The 19,523-nt window shown below is 48.6% G+C and overlaps 1 protein-coding gene across 4 annotated transcripts in view; it reads left to right on the forward strand.

Moving 5' to 3' along the window:
• Positions 1-4,557: 4,557 nt before the first annotated feature.
• LOC110477866 (glutamate receptor ionotropic, kainate 1) overlaps positions 4,558-19,523 on the forward strand; it is a 103,449-nt gene continuing 88,483 nt past the window's right edge. For 3 of the 4 annotated variants that reach the window (XM_021544026.3, XM_021544025.1, XM_021544027.1), the window contains exon 1: positions 4,594-4,687. Coding sequence is in view for 1 of the 4 variants with exons in the window: in XM_021544024.3 (XP_021399699.2) it covers positions 4,558-4,687 (130 nt within the window). In the remaining 3 variants the exon portion in view is untranslated. Of the gene's footprint in view, positions 4,688-19,523 lie in introns of all 4 variants that reach the window. The other variant, XM_021544024.3, reaches the window with a different exon arrangement.

Below are 19,523 nucleotides of genomic sequence, written 5' to 3' on the forward strand. Positions count from 1 at the left end.
CAGAAATGCAGTTTGTGTTGGGTTTGGGCTCCCACCCAAGAATATCCTAGTCACACCCAACTTTTGGGATAACACAGTTTGTTTGTCCCCTCCTCATCCTGACTGCATTTACCAGGGAGCTGTGTTCCTGCAGAGCCCCTTTTGCAATGATGGGGGGTGCAAGAGGAGAGAAACAGCTCAGGCACCAGAACATTACAAAGCTGCTGCAAGCCCTGCAGCCGATGGAACAGGCACCCCCAGGAGCAGAGAAACAGCAGCACAGGGAATGTGCAGTGCCAGTGCCAGCAGGACCACCAGGAGCCCCTGGCAGGCTGTGTGTGCTGGCTGGGGCACCAAGGCTGAGCCATGGCAAGGGTCCACTGAGCAATAAAGAGACCCACAAACGGCACTGCATATTAAACTCCCTCTTCTCTCTCCAAGGAATGAAATCCTTCTCCTTCCTCCCTGCCATGTGCCAACCTATGCCCCCCGCCCAGGGGCTCCCTGACCATGGGTGGCAGTCACAGGAACGGGATGTTCCCAAGACACATCCTGCCAAATAATTCCTGCCTCCTCATTGCTCCCTGCAGCTCTCACCTCTCCTCCCTCACCTCTCCTCCTCGGCTCCAGCTCACAGGAGTAAATTGACACATTTATAGATAACATATACCCAGATTCTATTTCATAGATGTGTAATACACAGATTTTTATATATACTATATACACAGATTCTATTTCATAGATGCACAGATCTTAAAATAGTCTACATATCCTTTCAATTGTTGCACTGACACACAAATTTAAACCTGTTTATACACATTCGCAAAACCCCATCTATTATTTTATCACATATTTTATTGTGTGTGGGTATATAAAATAGATCATGTAAATGCCAAGGGAGAGACAAAACGTTCACAGAATCATCCTTAGAATGCAGAGATTTAAACCCAAAAACTGCAGCTGCCTGTGGATTTAATTTTGCCAGGTGCTATGTAAATGATGATATGGGCTATGAAAGCTTATATTACACATGTTTAAATTGAAACTTGCCTGCTTGTGAGCAAACTTTTCATAGTTCTTGAGCAGTGGAGCATTTTTTTTTTTCCAAAAGCCTGTCCCATATCTGTGGATGAGTGCAAAAAAGTCTACAATGCTAGGACCAAGGTGAACAGAGTTAGTAAAGTGAAATACTCTCTTGTTAAGATTTAAGTCACTCTTTTCAAATCAGTACAGGAGGAGGAAAATGAGTTAGGACACATTGAAATGATGCTGGCAGAGATTTGGGGCAGTCAATAATTTACCCACCAGCCTGCTCGTAATTAATACTAACTAATGGCAGAAGAGAAATGTGCACTGGGAAAACAGAGCAGGGGACTGCAGGGCTCTGGGGACAGAAATAAATACAGCACTTCAGCCAAAAAGAGCTTTTTAAAACGATGTTTAAACTTGCTGTGATCGCAGTGATCTTTCATTTGTATTTGCTTTATTATGTGTTACGGTGCTCCAGCAAAAGTCCTTGGGTCCTAGCACTTGATTTTAAAAATTAATTTTACCTCTTCAATTACATGTAATTCAGGGGTGTTTTGGTCGCATGCAGTTAAAGAGAGAAGGGCAAAATTTATAAAAATATTCTTAAACTGGGTAAGGCCTGGTTAAAGTCCTGAGGACAACAGTTAAATTTTCTCAGAACTTGAGAAAACTTCCAGGGTTTTTTTTAAAACCTCCACATTTCTCAACATGTTAGAATATGCTTTTTTTTCTGATATTGTGGCTGCCTCCGAACTCGAATGAGAATTCTGGAAGGATACAGAGTGGGAAGGAGGTGTTTTACATCCCCAAATTCACTCATGAGGGCCTGATATCAGACAAGCTTTTAGCTATCACCATAACAGTATTATATAAACTGCAATTTGTCCAATAATCACACATTGCATCCAGCTAGAATTCCACATTGTGGAACAAGAATAAGACTTCAAATTCCTGTGCAAAGGACTCTGTCACTATTGGTAATACGGTATTGGTAATTGGTAACATGTTTACCCTTGGGTAAAAAACCAAGAACTCAACATTGCTGATTTCAGGGGAAATTGTCCCTCGTAAACACAAAACATGTTGGGAGAAATGCAAACTGGGGCTCTGACCCCCCAAAACACGCCTGAGAAATGCAAATTTGGGCTCTGATTCCCCCCAAAAGAGACCCAAGAAATTCAAACTGGGGCTCTGACCCTTCCCAAAAGACACCTGAGAAACACAGAGGTGGGGCTCTGTACCAAAAGAGTGTACTTGAATCGCTCAAAAAAATCAAGGGTATGAGGAAAAGTCAGAATTAGTATTAAACTAGAAAGCACAACAGGTTCTCTGGCAAGATTCTCTCTACTCACAAAGGCCAACTAAGGCACAAGGAAAGCAAGCAACAACACAACCAAACAAAATCCAGGCAACCAAAGCAGAAATGAATTGGAACTACCTAGGGGTGTGGGGGTGTGTGTGTAGAGTGTTAGCAAGGATGAAAAGGAATGCAGCCTAAAGCTTAACAACAATTTATTTTAGCAGCACTTTAACTTAACTTGTACCTTAATTTACAGCTTAACCACAACAACCTAACATACAAACAACATTTAACAGCAACTTATACCTTCATTTACAGCTTAACCACAACAACCTAACACAGGAACAATATTTAACAGCACTTCGCCTAAATAAGAAGTGTAACTTCACTTAGTCCTAGATTTTCTGTGGCGTAGGGCCAAGACACACTTAGTGCAAGATGAAAAAACTCGCAAAAAAAAAAAAGTGCAAGTGGAAAAACTCCCCTCAGAGTGGGGGGAATTGCTCACTTTGGATGTCTTTGCACCTCCTGAGGGGCGGGCGATTGCTGCTCACAGCCTGGTGGCCCGGGAGGGATCAAAGGGCCCCAAGGGATGAGCTTCAGGCACAACAATGGCTCATCCCAGCCACTTTTTGGGTCGGCGCTCCTTTGAAAGTGCCAGAACAGGAATGTTGTGCCAGGAGCGTTTTCCAACATGAGAAAAGCAGGAGCTCAAGGGGACCTCCCGAGAGTGGACAGCGCATTATGCTGAGCTCAGGGTTGAGCCCAGGTGCTCCTGAGCAGGCCTAAGCACAGGTTACACCGCACCTGGAGGGAGTTGAGGGGACTACACCACCACGGGCTCCAACCCCAAAACACGCCTGGGAAATGCCAAGCGCGGCTCTAGCTGGCATCCTGCCTGAGAATTGCAGCCCTGGGAAATCCTGCACAGCCTCAATTGCTCTGTAAACAGCAGGCAGCTCTTTCCAGGATCCCTTTGAGGCTGGCTGGGAGACATAATGTGGATGCTTTTCCTTCCATCGCACTCCAGCACGTGCTGCCGCTGCTCGAAGGAGTTGATTTCTGCAACAATAGTTAGGCAGGCTGGAGAGGAATACTAAGTAAACAAATCTAAATTATTTCGGGTTTGGATCTGAGCTATGCAATTTTAGTTCTGTTGCTAGGTGGGAGTCATTCTCCTCTGGTGGTGTTTAATTTTTTCAGAGCAGCTCAAGATCCGTATGTTTGCTTTATGGTGGAGGATTCTGCATTCCACTGAACCTTCAAAAACCAAATTTAAACATTGATTTGAGAACTCCAAGTCACCAGGGGAAAGCGATCTGGTGGCCGAGCCAAGGCCAGGGGATGTTCTGATCCCTGTGACTGAGAGCTCCAAATAGGCCTCAAGGATTCACCACTCTGTGGACACCTGGCCGCAGCTCTGCTATCCCCTTGTGAGGCTCCTGCCACACTTGGGGACAGGCACTGAGGGGACACGTCGCCTGCTCAAAGTGCTTCCTTCCCTCCCGCTCGTCCCAGGGCTATCCCTCAGCCCGCAGACCTGTGCGTGTCACCCTGTCCCACGCCAGGCGCTCCGGGACGGAGCTGCCCCGCACGGGACATCCCTCCGAAGCCCCGGACCACCGGGAGGTCCCAAAAATCAGGAGCTGCCGGGCTGGAAGGCACGGGGGGGAAAGCTTCTCCCGTGCCGAGGAAGGGCTGCGGGGAGAGACCCGCGGGGGCTGGAGGGACGGGGCAGGGACAGCTCTGCCGCTCTCCCTACCCCTGTCCATCTGTCCTGTCTCTCTGTCCCTGTCCCAGAAGCGCGCAATCCCAGAATCCCAGCACGGCTGGGGTTGGAAGGGACCTCTGGAGAGCATCCAGACTGAAACCCTGTCGCCACCTGGAGCAGGTGACGCAGACACGCGTCCGGGTGGGTTTGGGATGTCCCCAGAGATGGAGACTTCTACGCGCCCTCCCTGGGCAGCTGTCCCTGTCCCCGTCCCAGCGCCCGGGCTGCTCCGCGCGTGTGCGCGCGCGTGTCCCCTTGTGCGTGCGGAGCCCGGAGCCGCCTGGCCCCGCCCGGAGCCGCCCCGCGGGAGGATCCTCCCGCTCCAGCCCTCCCTCCGTCCCTCCGTCCCTCCGTCCCTCGGGCGCGGGGGGCACGGGCAGCGTGGCGGCGGCGGCAGCGCGGAGCCCCCGCGCCATGGGCGGGCGGCGCGGAGCGGCGCGGAGCCGGCCCGCCCGGGGCTAGCCGGCATGAACTGAGCATGGCGAGCGGCCTCGGCCCGCGCTGGCCCCGCCGAGCGGCGCCGGGCGGCGGCGGCGGGGGGCTCCTGCTGCTGCTGCTCTGCGCCGCGGCGGGGCTGCCCTGGAGCGCGCAGCAAGTGCTGCGGATCGGTGAGTGCCTCCGGGCCGCGGCGGGGCCGGGCGGGGGCTCCGGACATCTCCCGGGCCGCGCGGAGCTCGCCCGGGCGGGCAGCGGGACTCGCGCGGCTCCCGCTCGGCGCAGCCGCCGCTCCGGAGCCGGGGATGCTTAAGATGCTCCGGGATGCTCTGGGATGCTCGGGGATGTTCAGGGATGCTCGGAGATGCTCGGGGATATTTAGGGATGCTCGGGGATGCTCGGGATGGTCGAGGACGCTGCGCTGCCGGGGCTCCGCGGGGCGCTGCCCAAAGTTCGCCCCGGTGAGCGGTGCCGGGGAAGTCGGGCGCGGGAATCCCGGGGAGCATCCCCGGAGGCCGCGGGGTGTCGGCTCTGGGCGCTCCGCGGGGCACGCTGCGAAGGGCCCCCAAAGCCGGGCAGGAAGGGTTCGGTGAGCCTAAAATCTGTGCCGAGAGGTACGGAGTGTCCCGGTTCGGAACGCAAGGCGGGCGGCTGTGGCTCCAGAAGGGGACTGGGGGGATGCCGGACGCATTTGCCACTACCCCCGGGCAGGGGCAGCTCCGTGGGGCTGCGCGGAAAACTCCGCGAAACAGGAAATTAGTTTTAAGTAGAAAACTCCGCACCATGGGAACAGGGTTCGGCTCACAAGAAGCCTCTCTTCCTACTGTGGGTTTCTTGTGTCAGTCAAGTGGGACGGTGAATACAAAGTGTCGGAAGAGTTCGGGGTTAGGAGAGACTGTGGGAAAGATGTAGGCAGAATCTGGCACGCTGCTGTTTCTGTCTATCCCTCTTTCTCTTGGCAAACACTGAACATGAAGCGGGAGAAAAAGGAAACAAACAAGAGAAAAAAAAAATTAAAAAGGAAAGAAGCTGTTTACGGCAGCGGGGAGAGCATCCCGCAGTTCCCAAAGGCGAATTCCCGAAGATAGGTGCCTTTTGACCCGGCAAGCCATCACCCCGCTCAGCTCCCGCAGCAGCGCTCCCTGAAGCCCATGGGAAGGCTCCTGGAGCCCGGATGGCAAAGGACGCGCGGCCGGAAGGCTGAAATGAAGGAAGGAGGGTGCAGCCCTCCCGAGTACTGGGCACCAAAGCCGGGGCGCTCAGCACCCGCCGCCGAGGATCTTCCCTCGGCTCCCAGCTGTCCCCGCTCGGGGGGCGCTCACCTTTCCCAGGGGTTCGGGGGGACTTCGCTGTTCTCTGCTCTCCCCTGCCGGGAGCACGCGATCTCACAGCTACAGCGGGAATTCAGGGACATTTCCCCCACTGAAACCTGGGGAAGAAAATCCTGTTGGAATCCCTGAGCCACAGGCACCAGCGGGATGCTCTGGAAATGCACAAAATGCTGCCTTAGCTTACTCTGGTTTAGTGGGAACAGCCTCTGAAGAAAGGAGGAGCGTGCCAGTGTTTAAAGGGCTTGAGTTCAGCCTACATGCCCGTGTGCAGGACGAAAGCTCGGCTTCACAGGTGCCTTCAGCCTGGCAGGGAGCCGGGCAGAGCTTTGGGGTGCTCCCTGTGCCCTGCAGAACTTCCGCGCTGCTCTGGTGCGCCCAGCGATGCTCCGGGCGACTGCCCACGCTGCTTTCCCTAAATTGGCCCGCGAGGGTTGCGGGCTCTGCCGCAGGGCCGGGTGAATTTCTGGGTCAGATTTGCTGTCCCAGGGCATGCAGGGATGGGAGCCCAGCGCTGACCGCCCCCTGTCACTGCCACCAGGACAGAAGGAGGCACAAAGCTGACAAAGTGCTCGGCTTTCAATCGCAGCCGTGCAGAGGGATGTGCGGGGTGATCGATGTGTTTAGGGGCTGGGAATGCATAAAATATTGAGTGTATTCTTACTGCCGTGGTTATGCTGCCTGTGGAGTAATGATGTTATAAAATATTAATCCTTCACATCGGTTAACAACAGCAAAGTTTCTCCGTGGAATCTCTCACTCTCAGAGGTGGCAGAGGGGAGTAATGGCAGTAACTCCTCCAAATCTTTGTGCTAACATAATGAAATCATCCCCAAGCATTTCTGACAGCAGAGGAAATGCCATTAAGCCATCAGATTGTTTTCCCCATGTTTTAGTTAATTAAGGGAAGAAAGTGCAGCAGTTTGTGCCTGGATTCATACACTGAGAGTTTAATTGCATTTTCCACTGTCAGGGAGTTTTCAGATTTTTTTTTTTTTTTTCCTGGCTTGTAATAGGAATGAATGGATTGTCTTGCTGGTGTTTAATTAGTTGAGAAAGGACGTGTTAGTGATATGAATTCTAGTTATTCCTCAGCACTGACTAATGACTCCTTTCCAGCTCTGTAAACAAAAGATGAGGGATGGCAATGTGACCAATAAAACTGACTCATTAGGATAAAAATAATGGATTTTGAGATAACATGGAGTTTGAAGTTTCAGTAATAAAATAAAATAAAATGCTGGTGTCTTACTGAGTAATTCTTCCCCACTCCTATTCAAAAGATTTTCCCTTGTCACACAAGCTAATGGAGCTGTCCAAGGAAATACCATCTTTATCTGCACATTACCCACCAGACTGTATTACATAAAAGTGTATTTAAAGTTCATGAACCCAATATTTCTTACTGAATTCCATGGAATTTTCAGTTCTTACACCAAGTCCTTCTTATCTATGCTACTTACACCAATTGTATAAAATAAATGATCTCCAAGGAAGAATGGTAATGAACTGGAGCAGGTGCTCAGGTGCAGAAACAGCTTCCAAAGACATCTCAGCAACAACAGAATAATCCATTTGTTCGTGCTGGATGCAGAGCTCTCATTCCTGGACATGCATTACAGATTTTGAATAGGCTATAAGGGTGATATTACATGAAAATTTACAGATGGGCGAGCTCCATTCTGGATTAGAACCAACTAACAGCAAGTTCTTAACAAAGCACTGGAGTTATTAAAAAAAAAAACCATTAATCTTGGAATTATCTCTGAAATTACCAGCTCCTGGAAATGAACAAATGGGCAGGTTTCAGGTTTTGCAGGAATTGCTTGGGGTGAGGAGATGGAAACCAGAAGGATTTTCAGTAATTTGTGTGTTTCTGTAAATGGAATATTTACATAAGGGTTCATCCTTTGCACTGATTTACTCCTTACTCAAGCAAAATTCCCAAATTTAGTGAATTGTGTTTTCCACAATAGAGGACTAGCCCCATAACTGAGAAATACCAGATTTAAACCAAATACACACAAGTCAACCTAACCCACAAAATATCAATTTCTAATAAGTTGGAATTTTCAGTATGGATTTCAAACTCTCTGTTGGATTTCGCCAAGCAGGGCTAAAGCTGTGAGATTTTATCCTATGTGAAATTGCCATTTCCCCCTCATAAGAATGATAAAGACAGAAACCTCATTAATTTCTCTGCAAATATTCTACTTTTCTCTTTTTGAGATTTTGTTTTTGAAGGGAATGGTACTAACACCCATCTGAGCTTCATCAGTGTGAAATGGCAAAACCCCTTCTTGGAAAGTCTCTTATCATATTTGCACATCATGAAAAATGTTCATTTACAGTATTTGTTACTAGGTGTCTACAAGCTATTCTGTTCTATGATATGACAGGAAGTACAGCTGCATTTTTCTCACCAGATGATGAGACATTAAATACATTTTATTCACTAGACTCTGAATGCTCAGTGGTTTATCAATCCTTTGTGATACACTTTACCTAAGTTCCCTTATTTTACACTTAGGGAAAACTATTTTGCTGCAAATATTTCTAAAGGATTGTTAACAAAGCATCCAAAATTTGATTTTCATGCCTCTGCTTTCTCACTGGATTTGACAGTGCTGTACAAGTGGGAGGCAGGACAATGTTTGGCTAGCTTCAAATGGGTAATTGAGTTAAAAATCCCTAAAAAGTCCAGTATAAACATCGCAGTGCTGCATCTCCCAGTGGTGAGCATGGAGAGTTCCCCTTGTCTCAGTGAGCAGCTGCTGGGCTGTAGGAGCTGGTGCCTGTGCTGGGTAATTCATTATTCCCCCTCACTCACACAGGGCTGGGAAGTGGGACAACCTGCAGCCTCCCCTCTATAACCCAGGAGCAGCTCAAACACAGGACAGAGTCCTGGCAGCACTGGAATCACCCAGATTCCAGCAGGGAGGAGAGTTTGTCATCAGGTGTTTGGGGCAGGAGCAGCCTTCCTTCCAAACAAAATAAAAAGCCATTTCCCAGAGCTCATCTGCCTAGCAGCCTGTTTTCAGGCATTCAGGTGTGCTAATTGTTGTTTTAAGTCCCCTGGCTTCCTCACAACACCCTTTTCCAGGATATTTCCCCTTGCCGGAGCTATAAGCTCCTCCATATGGCCCTGTCCTCTCTCAACATTTTCTATTTGGACTGGAAGTACAATCCCAATACTGGTTTTTTTCATTACAGTCTGTTTTGTATGTCCTGGTCAGTAATAAAGCTTAAATCCTGCTCCCGTTTCAATAATTTCAACAACTGACTCTAATCTTCTTTTCTCAGAAAGGCTTGATTTGACCAACTAAACTATAGATTGTACTGCAGCAAAAGAAACAAATCCCATCCTAGAACTGATTAGTTTTACTGCACAGCTTTGGGGCTGTGACTGGCAAGCCTAGTCTGTCCTAGTTTAGGTCGACTTTAGATTTTAGTTTGCAGTAATGAGTTTATGATTTTTGGCAAGCTTTGCAGTGGGAGGTTATTACCCTTCCCTCTCTCCCTGCTGAAGGTTAGAGGGTATTTTCCAGGAAATTATGAGCTCTCAAACCATGAATTTTCTTTCTCAGGGCAGAATCAAAATTCCATGTCAAAACAACTTCATTATTCCCCACTGGCATCGTTTTCACTTCAGCTACAGGAACCTGTATCTGATAGGGCTGTTAAAGTAACTTATTCTTTCTTTTTAAATTCCTCTGACAGTGCAGAAAGTTCCTTAAATACTCTTACAGCTTCACTAAATTAGGGTGGCACAAACAGTGAGAAATGGGAATAGGTTCTGTGGCCAAAGAGGCAAAACTGGTGTCAAAGGCTCACTTTTGAGCTTCTTTTCTTGGTCCATCAGGCTTTTTTGCAATCACACCTTCCAGCTGGGCTGTTGCAGGTCTTTGTTTTTCCTTTGAGCTTTCAGCTGCACAAATTTAAAAGTGGAGAGTTATAAATTCTTTCAGCACTGAGATTGTTCCCACGTCCTGCACACCCAAACTTGCCCTATTTCAAGGCAAATTCTGTTTGCAGCTCACTGGTTCTGGCTGGGGTCCAGGAGCAGCCCCCTCCCACCCTTCTGGATGCCACCGAGGTGCTGGTGGGTGGAAGTGACAGTCAGAGTGCAGAGGCACCTCCCGAAATGCAGAGTTCGGGGCAGCACTCCCCATGCAGGGGCAGGGGACATCACACAGCCACTGTGTCCCAGTGGCAGCAGCTGGAGCCTCAGCACAGCTCTGGGCTCTGCTCTGGCTCTCTGCTGGAGCAGTAGTGCCCCAGGCATGACAGAACACAGCCAGAGCCACTCAGGGCACTGTAAAGAACTCAGGTTGCTCCATTCTACCTGTTTGGGGCAGAATGAGCAGGGAGACACATCCCTGTGTGCTCTCCATCAAGGAGTTTGAGGGGGGAAATCTGTTTTACAAGGACAGCATCAGGCAGCTGTGAGAAAAGGAGAACCATGTGAAGATACCAGTTTATTGTCCTCCTCCTGTGGGGAGGGGGAAGAGCAGAATCCTGCCAGGGTGTTCTGGATTAGAAAAGTCAGGTTCAGCATGATTCAGCAAGCCAGTACTGAGAAGAAAAACTTCTACACCTTAAACTCTTGGATGGTATAATTAGAAAGCCAATTCATGGAAATTGGTGCTTTTGGGTTCTTGCAATGCAAATATTTCCACACCCCCCCCCCCCCCCCCCCCCCATTTTGGCACTCCACAGATTTCTCCACTATGGCTCTCAGGCCCTCTGTAACGATACATGTTTTGGATAGAGCAGCAGCATTTTGGGTTTTAAGCCCTTTCCAGAAGGGTACTGGGCACTTTGGGAAGGTAAAGGAGGGATTTCCTACTCTATTGCTCACTGGCAAACACAGAATTGACCTGATTTGTTCTCTTACACCCTGTCTGTTTTATCACAGGGTTTGCCTCTTCTGCTCCCAGCAGAGGCTTTTGGAGCATCTGCAGGGATGTGGGATATGCTTCCAAATCCTGAGGTCTCCATCAAAGCTGCACATGTCCTCATGCAATCTCCAGCCAGGCTACCTGGGGTGAACTTTGGCTTTGGGAAAGGCTCAGATCAGTGCTCACAGGCCTTGGCTTTCACTGCCTCCCTCCCAGCCCTGACAAAGATCTGGAGAATTGGAAATTGGATGCAAACACACAGAGGGAAAACAACCCCCAAAAACGCAGCTCCCACTTTCCCAAAAATAACCTTTTCTGTGCTCACACTCAGAAAAAAAATACAATAAAAGCCAAATCATGTTAGAACTCCTTGCTGTGGCACAAAGAGGTTTCTCCTGACCATTCTGGGGCTCTATGCCAGCCCAACTATTCCCATAAAGGTTATGGATGAGGGAGGGGGAATGGGAGGAATTTCAGGAGCAGTTTCGGTGGAACAGTCACTTCACCCTAGAGGACCTGCAAATGAATTTCCATGGCACAGTCCAAGGGGATTAATCTGAGCCATCTGAGCCCAGATCGGGCAGAGCTGTGCCTATCAGCAGTCAGAGCAGCCAGGTTGCTGCAGCAACAGGCTGACACATGTAAAAGTCCCTTTGATAGTGCCACTGTCACACGGGAGGCTGTTTGAGAGTTAGGTCAGGTTTGGAGCTGTACTACACTCTTCCAGGGACTGGCAGTCACTGCCACGTCGGGGCTGGGCACTTGAAATGCACCACAAATAACTTCAGCAGTTCCATATGGATTGCAGCTTAGCTGGCCACAGAAAATAAGGGGGCAAGAAACCACCCAGAACTGTTAAGCAAACCATGAGTAAGCCACCTCAGAATTCCTCCCTGCAATATGGAGACAAAATTATAATTTCTGACTGAATTTTTTTTTGTTTTGGTTTGCCTTTGCTTGCTTTTATTCGTCTTAGAATTCAGAAAGAGCATAGGAAAAGACTTCAAAATCAAAGAGATGATCCTTGATAGCCTGTGGGAATGGGAGAGGAATCAATACCTGGTATAGGGCACAAGAAGGACATGGAGTCATTGCTGGGCTGTTTTCACTCAGAATTGTTCAAACTGGGCTTGCTCCAAACACCTCCAAGCCTGTCTGCGTGCAAGGAGGGCTTGGACAGCCAGGCACAGGGAGGAGCTCCTGGGGTGTCCAGTGCAGGGGCAGGAGCTGGACTGGGTGATCCCCATGGAGCCCTTCCATCTCAGCATGGTCTGTGATTCCCAGAAAAATGGCCTAATAGGGTGCTAAAGGCCCAATTTATTTGCCTGTACTTAAAAATATTAAATGCAAACCACCACAGTGAAAGGCTGCAGTAAAGGAGGCAGAAGTCTTGTGGAGTTGGTGTGCAGCCAATAAAAGTGGGATTTTGTTCAGGCAACGTTAGTGTGGTGCTTCCCATCCTCTGGGCTTTCACTTTGAAATCTTGCATGTTATAGGAAAGGTTTGAGTCCAGCTCTCTGTCCCTATGGGAAACACAACCAGAAATGTCCTCTGAGCTTCCCAGCCTGTCCCCTCTGTCCCTGCTGCCCCTTCTCTCCCCTTGGGGCTGCTCAGCTGCCCTGTCAAGAGCTCTGTGCCTGAGCTTCACCCCTGCCACCGAGGCCACTCTCAGAGTTCTCCTGTAAAAATGATGTCTTTCTCCTTGCTATCTCTGATCCAACAACTTCTACACAAACGGCTTTTTGTTCTTCCAGCACCGCTTCCTTTCAGCTGTGCCAAACTACCCCAAAACCTTATCAGTGGGTCACTGCAGCTGCAGTCTAATGTGAGCTCCTGCTTCCCTGACTGTGACTATATCGGAAAGTTCCAGATCGTTTACTTATCTGCCAGAAACACATGCCAAGGGGAGTTCAGGCTCTGCTGCCCAAGGTGTATTTTAAATCTGCTTCAGATATTCCACATTACATCTCCCAGCTTTATCTGCTGCTGTAAATTATGAGGCTGCTCCATTGAGCTGCACGAAGATTAAATTTTTGAGCAGTGTTTTCTGAAGAATGGAGATTTTTCTCTCTGCAATGAAGAGCCTGTCGTTCCCCAGCGTGGCTGGCTCTCGCTCTGCTGCCCAAGCCTTTCCCTTTCCCATCGCTCCCTGGGGACATGGCCTGAGGCTGAGCCTGCCCTGGCATTAAAGACATCTGCAGATGGGCTGAGGGTGGGCTGTGCCCTGAACTGCAGGGGCTCTGGGGAGCTGCCATCCTGCTGCTGTCATGCAGATATGCCAGCTGCCATGAGGGAAGAGTAGCTGGGGAAATGCATCCTCTGCCGTGTGCAGCCTTCCCCTTCAGACACCCCCTGTACTGGGATACAGCGAGTTTGAATTCAGCAGCCGTGTGAAACTCCCAGCCAGTCTGCAGTGCTGCTCCAGCCCTCTCCTTGTCAGAGTCCAGGATATCCCTCTGGCTGCCCTGGCTGTTTTGAGACCCTGGCAGAGGTCTCAGAGACCTTGGCAAGAAGTCAAAAGCACCTGTGGCTTCAATTGTAGCTTGTGGAAAAAGCTGTCAATTTTGTATGAGGAGTTACAAGCCACAAGGGTTTTAGTAGTGTGATATTTGAACTAACACAGGGTGAAAAGTAGAAATTGGGCGTTTTGTAGAATATAATTCAGGGGGTCAAGATAGAAGAATTTGGGTGTATCCTGACCTTCTTCTTGTCCTCCATGTGATGGTGTGATGGTGACACTTTTCTATTGGTTCAAGGTAGAGATTCACAGTCTAACATAGGTCATAGGTATTGGTAAAGAAATTGTAAACATACAACACGTAGTTTTGAGTATATAATGTGAGAGCCACCCAGGGTTTGTGGCAGATGGCCATGGCCTCCTTGCTAGCTGGAGCTCAGCAGGTCAGAGAAAGAATGTTATAGATAAAAAGAAATAAACAACCTTGAAAACACAATCAGATGCATTCCAGGCTCCTTCTTTGGCTGTGTGGGCTAGGGAATGAGGACTCTCACAATCTCAAGGACTTTCACACTGTCTCACCAGCTGACCCTGACATCTCCTCTGAGCTCTCCATGGTGGGGAGATCCCAGCCTGACTTTGCTTGCTCTGTGCCCCACACAGGCCCCTGGGAGAGAGCTCTGTGGCGGGGGGTGGCTCCTGTAAAAATACACAGTGACCATGGGATCCAGTGTGGAAAACAGTTTTGTTGCTTCTTTTGGTGCTAAATTTAGTGCAGTTTCCTCCTAGGAATGGTCTCCCATGGGTACACACAAAAGCCAGAGAACACAGCCCCCCAGACTGTGCTGGCTGGAAATTGCAACACAGTTCCTGAGGTGGGCACGTCCCGGGGCTGGAGGATGGGACGGGACAGGACGGGACGGGACGGGAAGGGACGGGACGGGACGGGACGGGACGGGAAGGGACGGGACGGGACGGGACGGGACGGGACGGGACGGGACGGGACGGGATGGGATGGGATGGGATGGGATGGGATGGGATGGGAAGGGAAGAGCTCCCCATGGCCACTTCTCCCATCCAGCCCAGAGTTGCCCCAGCCCTGGGCATAGCACAGGCAGGACCTGGAGCTGCTGGAGAAAGCCAGGAGGAGGCACCAGGATGAGCAGAGGGATAGAGCAGCTTTGCTGGGAGGAAAGGCTGGGAGAATTGGGATTGTTCACCTGGACACAAGGCTTTGGGGTGACCCACACACCTCAGTGTGTCTTTTCAGTGCTTATGGAAGCAGCTGTTGAACCATCTCCCTGTCTTAACCCTGATCCAGTTTTCCATCCAGATTTTGTCCTTGTGTCCTGATAAAGAGAGGAAGTGAGAGCACTTGGGATGCCATCACTGCTCCCCAGTTAGGAAAAATTGAGAACTGTTATTTCCCTGGCATGTTTATTGGAATTGATGACTTTTAGCAAGTCCTGATAAGAAGAGTGTGAAGCTTTAAGCTGGGGGCTGAGGCGCTCTGTGGTACCAGAGCAACTGCATGATGAGAACTGAGGGGTTTAAAGAATTTAAATAAGGTAATTTAGGAGATGTGGAGCAAACTTTGCTGAGGAGCTTTAATGCTAAAAATCCAGACTTTTATGTCTGCACTCCTCAGTTTGCAATACCAAGAGTGTATTTTATAGCAGTTCTTAGAATGAGGCTCGATTCTGCTAAGGAAAGTGGTGCTGACAAGCTCATGCCTCATATTTAAAATAATTTTCTACTGTTGGCAGGGCTGAAGAAAGGGGGCACAAGCTTTCAAACAGTCAAAACTTGGTCCTTGTCCCATGGGAGTCACCTTGTTAGAAACCTTATTTGCCACAGGTAGAGCCCAATGAATTCACATCCAGCTTCTCCAGGAGATTTCAGTGGCAGAAGCTTTAAATTTAGTAAATTTAACTGCAAAACTTATTTCAAATCCAAGCCCTTGCTCTTATCTGTGAGTTCTTGCAGAAAATCTGTGAAAAAATTTGGTACAAAGTAATCTCTTCTGGCTCCCTGCCCTTTGTTTTAAGTGGCAGAACACTTTTTCTCAGTAAAAAAAAAAAGCACAACAAATGACCCAAAGACTCCTTGTGCCATGCCTGTGCTGGAGTCAATGGAGCTGCAGCAGTTTATAGTGATGAGGCTCTGGCAAGTGCATTATTCTGGCAGAAGGGAACAGTTGGGCAATTTACTGCAGCTCTTCCAAACTGTAAATGAAAGTTCTGTATTCCCTCTGTTTGAGGAAACCAGCAGGAAAAGGCCTCCTCCTATTTAATTTTTATCTCCAGCCGCTGATTTTGCCAAGGTTTCCCACTTCTGCAGAGTTTTCCTTCTCTGTCCTGCCTTTCTCACCAGAGCAGAGGCAGGTAAATGAGGCCAAATTCCCTGGTTTGTGGTAGGAATCAGTGCTGTTGGGCATGAGTTATTCCAGCTAGGATGAAATGAAGAGGCTGGAACTGAAGAGCTGGGATGTCTTTTAGCCACAGTCTCTAGAAATAACATTATTAGTTACATGCAATCCCATGGCTGGAGCAGTAAAAACACAAACCTGTCTTTAGATAGAAAAATGTGTTATTAGAAAAGAATCTGGCCCTGCTCTGTGCAGCTCAGCACAGATTCTGTACACGGATCTATCAAATAGGGTCAAGCATGACACAGTTCTGGTGTCATGCTGAATTGGTGCTGGAGCTAATATTGTTACAGCCCTGTTGTGGCTGACATAAAGCTGTCACTTCTTCAGGAGGGTGATTCATGGGAGACCCGGGAGAATCAATGGAGATAAAAATAGGGAATGCAGTAACAGCATCCATCTCATCACCATTTTGCTTGTATTACACTGAGTAACCTGATTAAACATCATCTGGCACAACTCAGAGAAGTGAGAGTGAGAGAGGAGTAACCCAGACTGGGGAGCCTTGGGGGTGGGGAATCCATCAGCCTGCAGCAGGGGAGGGAAGGGGGCAGTGGGCAGCCCCCACCATTCCCAAAGCCTGGATTCAACTGGACAACTGCAGCCAGCCTGGCACATTCCAGCTTGGAGAGAGCCAAAGAGAAATAAAAAAGATCCAGAGTGGTATGCTACAAAGTAGAAAAACCCCTTCGTATTCATGCCTAATGAATATTAAAAAAAAAAAAAAATCACTCCAGAATCAATCTTTAAATGTACACAGGTACTTTTCCCTAGAAAATCTGTCTGAAAAATGGACTTAAAGTGTTTGGATTAACCTTGCCCATGAATTAGCTTATACCTAGGATAGCCAAAATGCAGGTTTACCCACACTGCAGTCTCTGGGGATGTACAATCAGAACCAAAGCTGCACTTGAAATCTGTGTTTTTGCTGAAGTTTAGATCTGGGGGGATCCTCATTCCTGCTGGGTAAAGGGGTGGTGCTGCTTCCATCCAAGGCATCAGAAATACACCAACACCCCCTTCCTTCCCTGCAGCCTGGCTGTGGGCACACAGCAAGGGAAAGAGCTTGGACAGCAATTCCTGGGCCATCAGGCCCATGGGGAGCTCATCTCTCTCTTCATTAGAGGCAAAACTGTGTCAGGAAATCCGGGAGCAGGGGAAGCTCAGCAGTGCACTGGTGCTGCTGTTCCAGAAGTGTGATCTGCATCCTCCCCGCAGCTCAGTTTGCACTCATCTTTTGGGGGTGATGAGCACAAAAATCAGAGAGGGAATTTCCCTCTGCCCTTCTGGAGGTGCTGTTTTTCTGGGATTCGGGATTGGAGCCCTGCAGTAGCTCTGAACTGCAGGCTCATGATCTCCTGTCATCATGGGCTCAAGCACCGGCTTGATATACAAAGGGGATAAAGTCTCAGATAAGAGGGAATTGGCAGGTTGATGATAATCTTAAATCAGTGGGACTGTGTTTATGCCCAGTTTCTAGTGAAACTCCAGTGCTTTCCAACATGCAACATGCTTAAGGGATTACAGGGTGTGGGATTTAGTGCCAGAACTGTCTGGAAATTCTCAAACACTCTTCTCTTATCCTGGCACATTGTGCTGTGCCCCAGACTTGAGAGAACACTTCAGGGGGAACTCAGACATCCAGCAACTGATGGGGATGTGCTCAGAAACCCTCCAAGGCAGTACCAGAATGGATTTGCAGCTATCAGGGAATAAAAGGTTTCTGATTTTCTTTTTGGGGATACCTTTGAGTTAAGTCTCAAAGATGTCCAGTGTTTCTTAGCTATGGCCAAACTGTGAGGACAGAGAGTTTCCTGTCTCTGGAAGTGCTAAAACTGAGGTGGGTGGCAGTGCCCAGACAGGGCAGCTCCAAGTGCTGCTGCCAGCCTGTCACAGTCACCTTGCAGGGCATCACTGCTGTGCAGCAGCAGCCACGGCAGTTGGAACAGCCAGGTTGCTGCAGATGACAGGATCTTTACAAGGGGCAATCGTGATGGCATCAGTGTTTATCCTCTGCAGCAAGTGGATAAATCATAGCAAATGGGCTTCCCCTCCGAGCTGGAATCTTCTGGGTTATTTCTGCCCAGCCACAAATGTTTATCCAGCACATGGTGGAAGTGCCAGGCAGATCCCATGCCAGGCACATTCCAGCCAGAAACTCCTGCCCCCTGAGCACAAACCTGGGAGCAGGATGGCACTGGAGACACAGATGCTCAATCAGAAGGGGTTTGGGCAGTTATTGAGAGGTGTCCCACCTTCCTGGGAGCCAGAGGTGGTGTTCAGTGTGCCAGGGTGAATGAACATGGGTTTAACAGGGGCTCCTCCTCTTAGGAGGCCTTTGGGAGAGACTGAGGTCACACACTCTGGCCAAGGGGCTGTAAGTGGACCCCAGGGCACGGATCAGATTCACTGCTGGCTCAGAAACAGAAGGTTAATTTTACCAAGGTCAATACTGAAGTGCAGTTTTACCTCCACGCTCAGGCAGTTTGTTTTCAGAAAATAGGCACTTCCCAGAAATGGTTACATAGATCAGAGGAATTACAGTATGAGCATTCTCTGGAGCTTTTTCATTTCAGTTTTCAATGTCAAACAGTGTTCAGTGGTAGACGTTTGAAAGGATGAAATTAGAAACCCTATAATAGAGTATTATGGAAAGATATCCCTCAAGAAAGCTCATTCCCAGATCCCACCCTCTGGTGTTTTGCCCATTACCAAGGAGTATGAATTCTGCATTTAGTCTTATCTGATGTAATTGGAGCTGTTCTCACCCTCCCCAGTCTCCTCTTTTGCTGAATCCCCTGAACCCTCAGCTCTCAGGATCACCTTGCAGCCACACATTCCTCAAGTTAATTATCCCTTGTATCAAATGGTATTTCTTTTTATCCCTTTCAAATTCAGTGCTTTCCCATTTCTCCGAGCATCTGCCTGTATCCACACAAATGAAAAGGATCAACTGGAGAGGATAATCTTCTGCTTGTATCCTTCTTGCTATTTTCTGTATCTGCATCCCATTTTCTCTGCTCTGTTCCATCTGCTGGCTGCTCCATCCCCAAAAGCTGGGATCTCCATTCCCCTCAGTATGAACTCAGACCCCAATTCTAGTTGTGGTTAAACGAGGTGCTTCTCTGCTGAAAGGGAAGGAAAGAACCAGCTAAGAGAACAGAGGGAGGTTGCTTTTCCTTCTGGAGTCATCCTAATGGGATTTTTTTGGTCCTGAAGGAAGAATCCAAGGTTAAATAACAGCAGCAGGAATCTCACAGCTTGGGGTGTGCATCTGTGCTTTTGGTTGTGCTCTCTCTCCTCCCTTTGCCAGAAAAGGATGCCCTGAGAGGAGCAGCATCTCCTGATCTCCCAAAAAAATCCCCTTTTCCTGAGTGCCCTGCTGAGGTGAAGTCTCTCCTTGGGTTTGTAGATTTTTGGACACAGCACTTCAAGGTCACCCCCCCCCAAGGTAAAGAAAGTACTCATTTTCCATGTGTAAACCAGGACATCAGGGACACCACCAGGTTTTGCAATGCACTCAAAGTCTCCTCTTCTCCAAGTGGGCTGTCCCACCTGGCAGGCAAGGTTTCCCTTGAAAACAACCCCCTGCCTTTCATTCAGCACTCTGCTTTCTGGAACTCTCTCCATTTTCCTGTTCTGAAGGGGGCTGGTCACTTTATGAGAAAGAAACATTGGACTCTTGATCACTGAGTTTGTCCTCAGATAATGCTGTAATATGTATTTATGCACCTATATAAAAAAGACACAGGGACTTTGTGGTCATCCAGTCCTATCCAGCTATATTAATATTTACCAATAACATTACTTTTAATTCCTGTGCAGGAATTCTGGCAACTGCAGAGCTGTCAAGAATCCATTCTTTACATAAAAAGAAGGGCAGTTCTTTAAATC

Source organism: Lonchura striata, chromosome 2 (genome assembly GCF_046129695.1).
Source record: "Lonchura striata isolate bLonStr1 chromosome 2, bLonStr1.mat, whole genome shotgun sequence".
Taxonomy (NCBI): domain Eukaryota; kingdom Metazoa; phylum Chordata; class Aves; order Passeriformes; family Estrildidae; genus Lonchura; species Lonchura striata.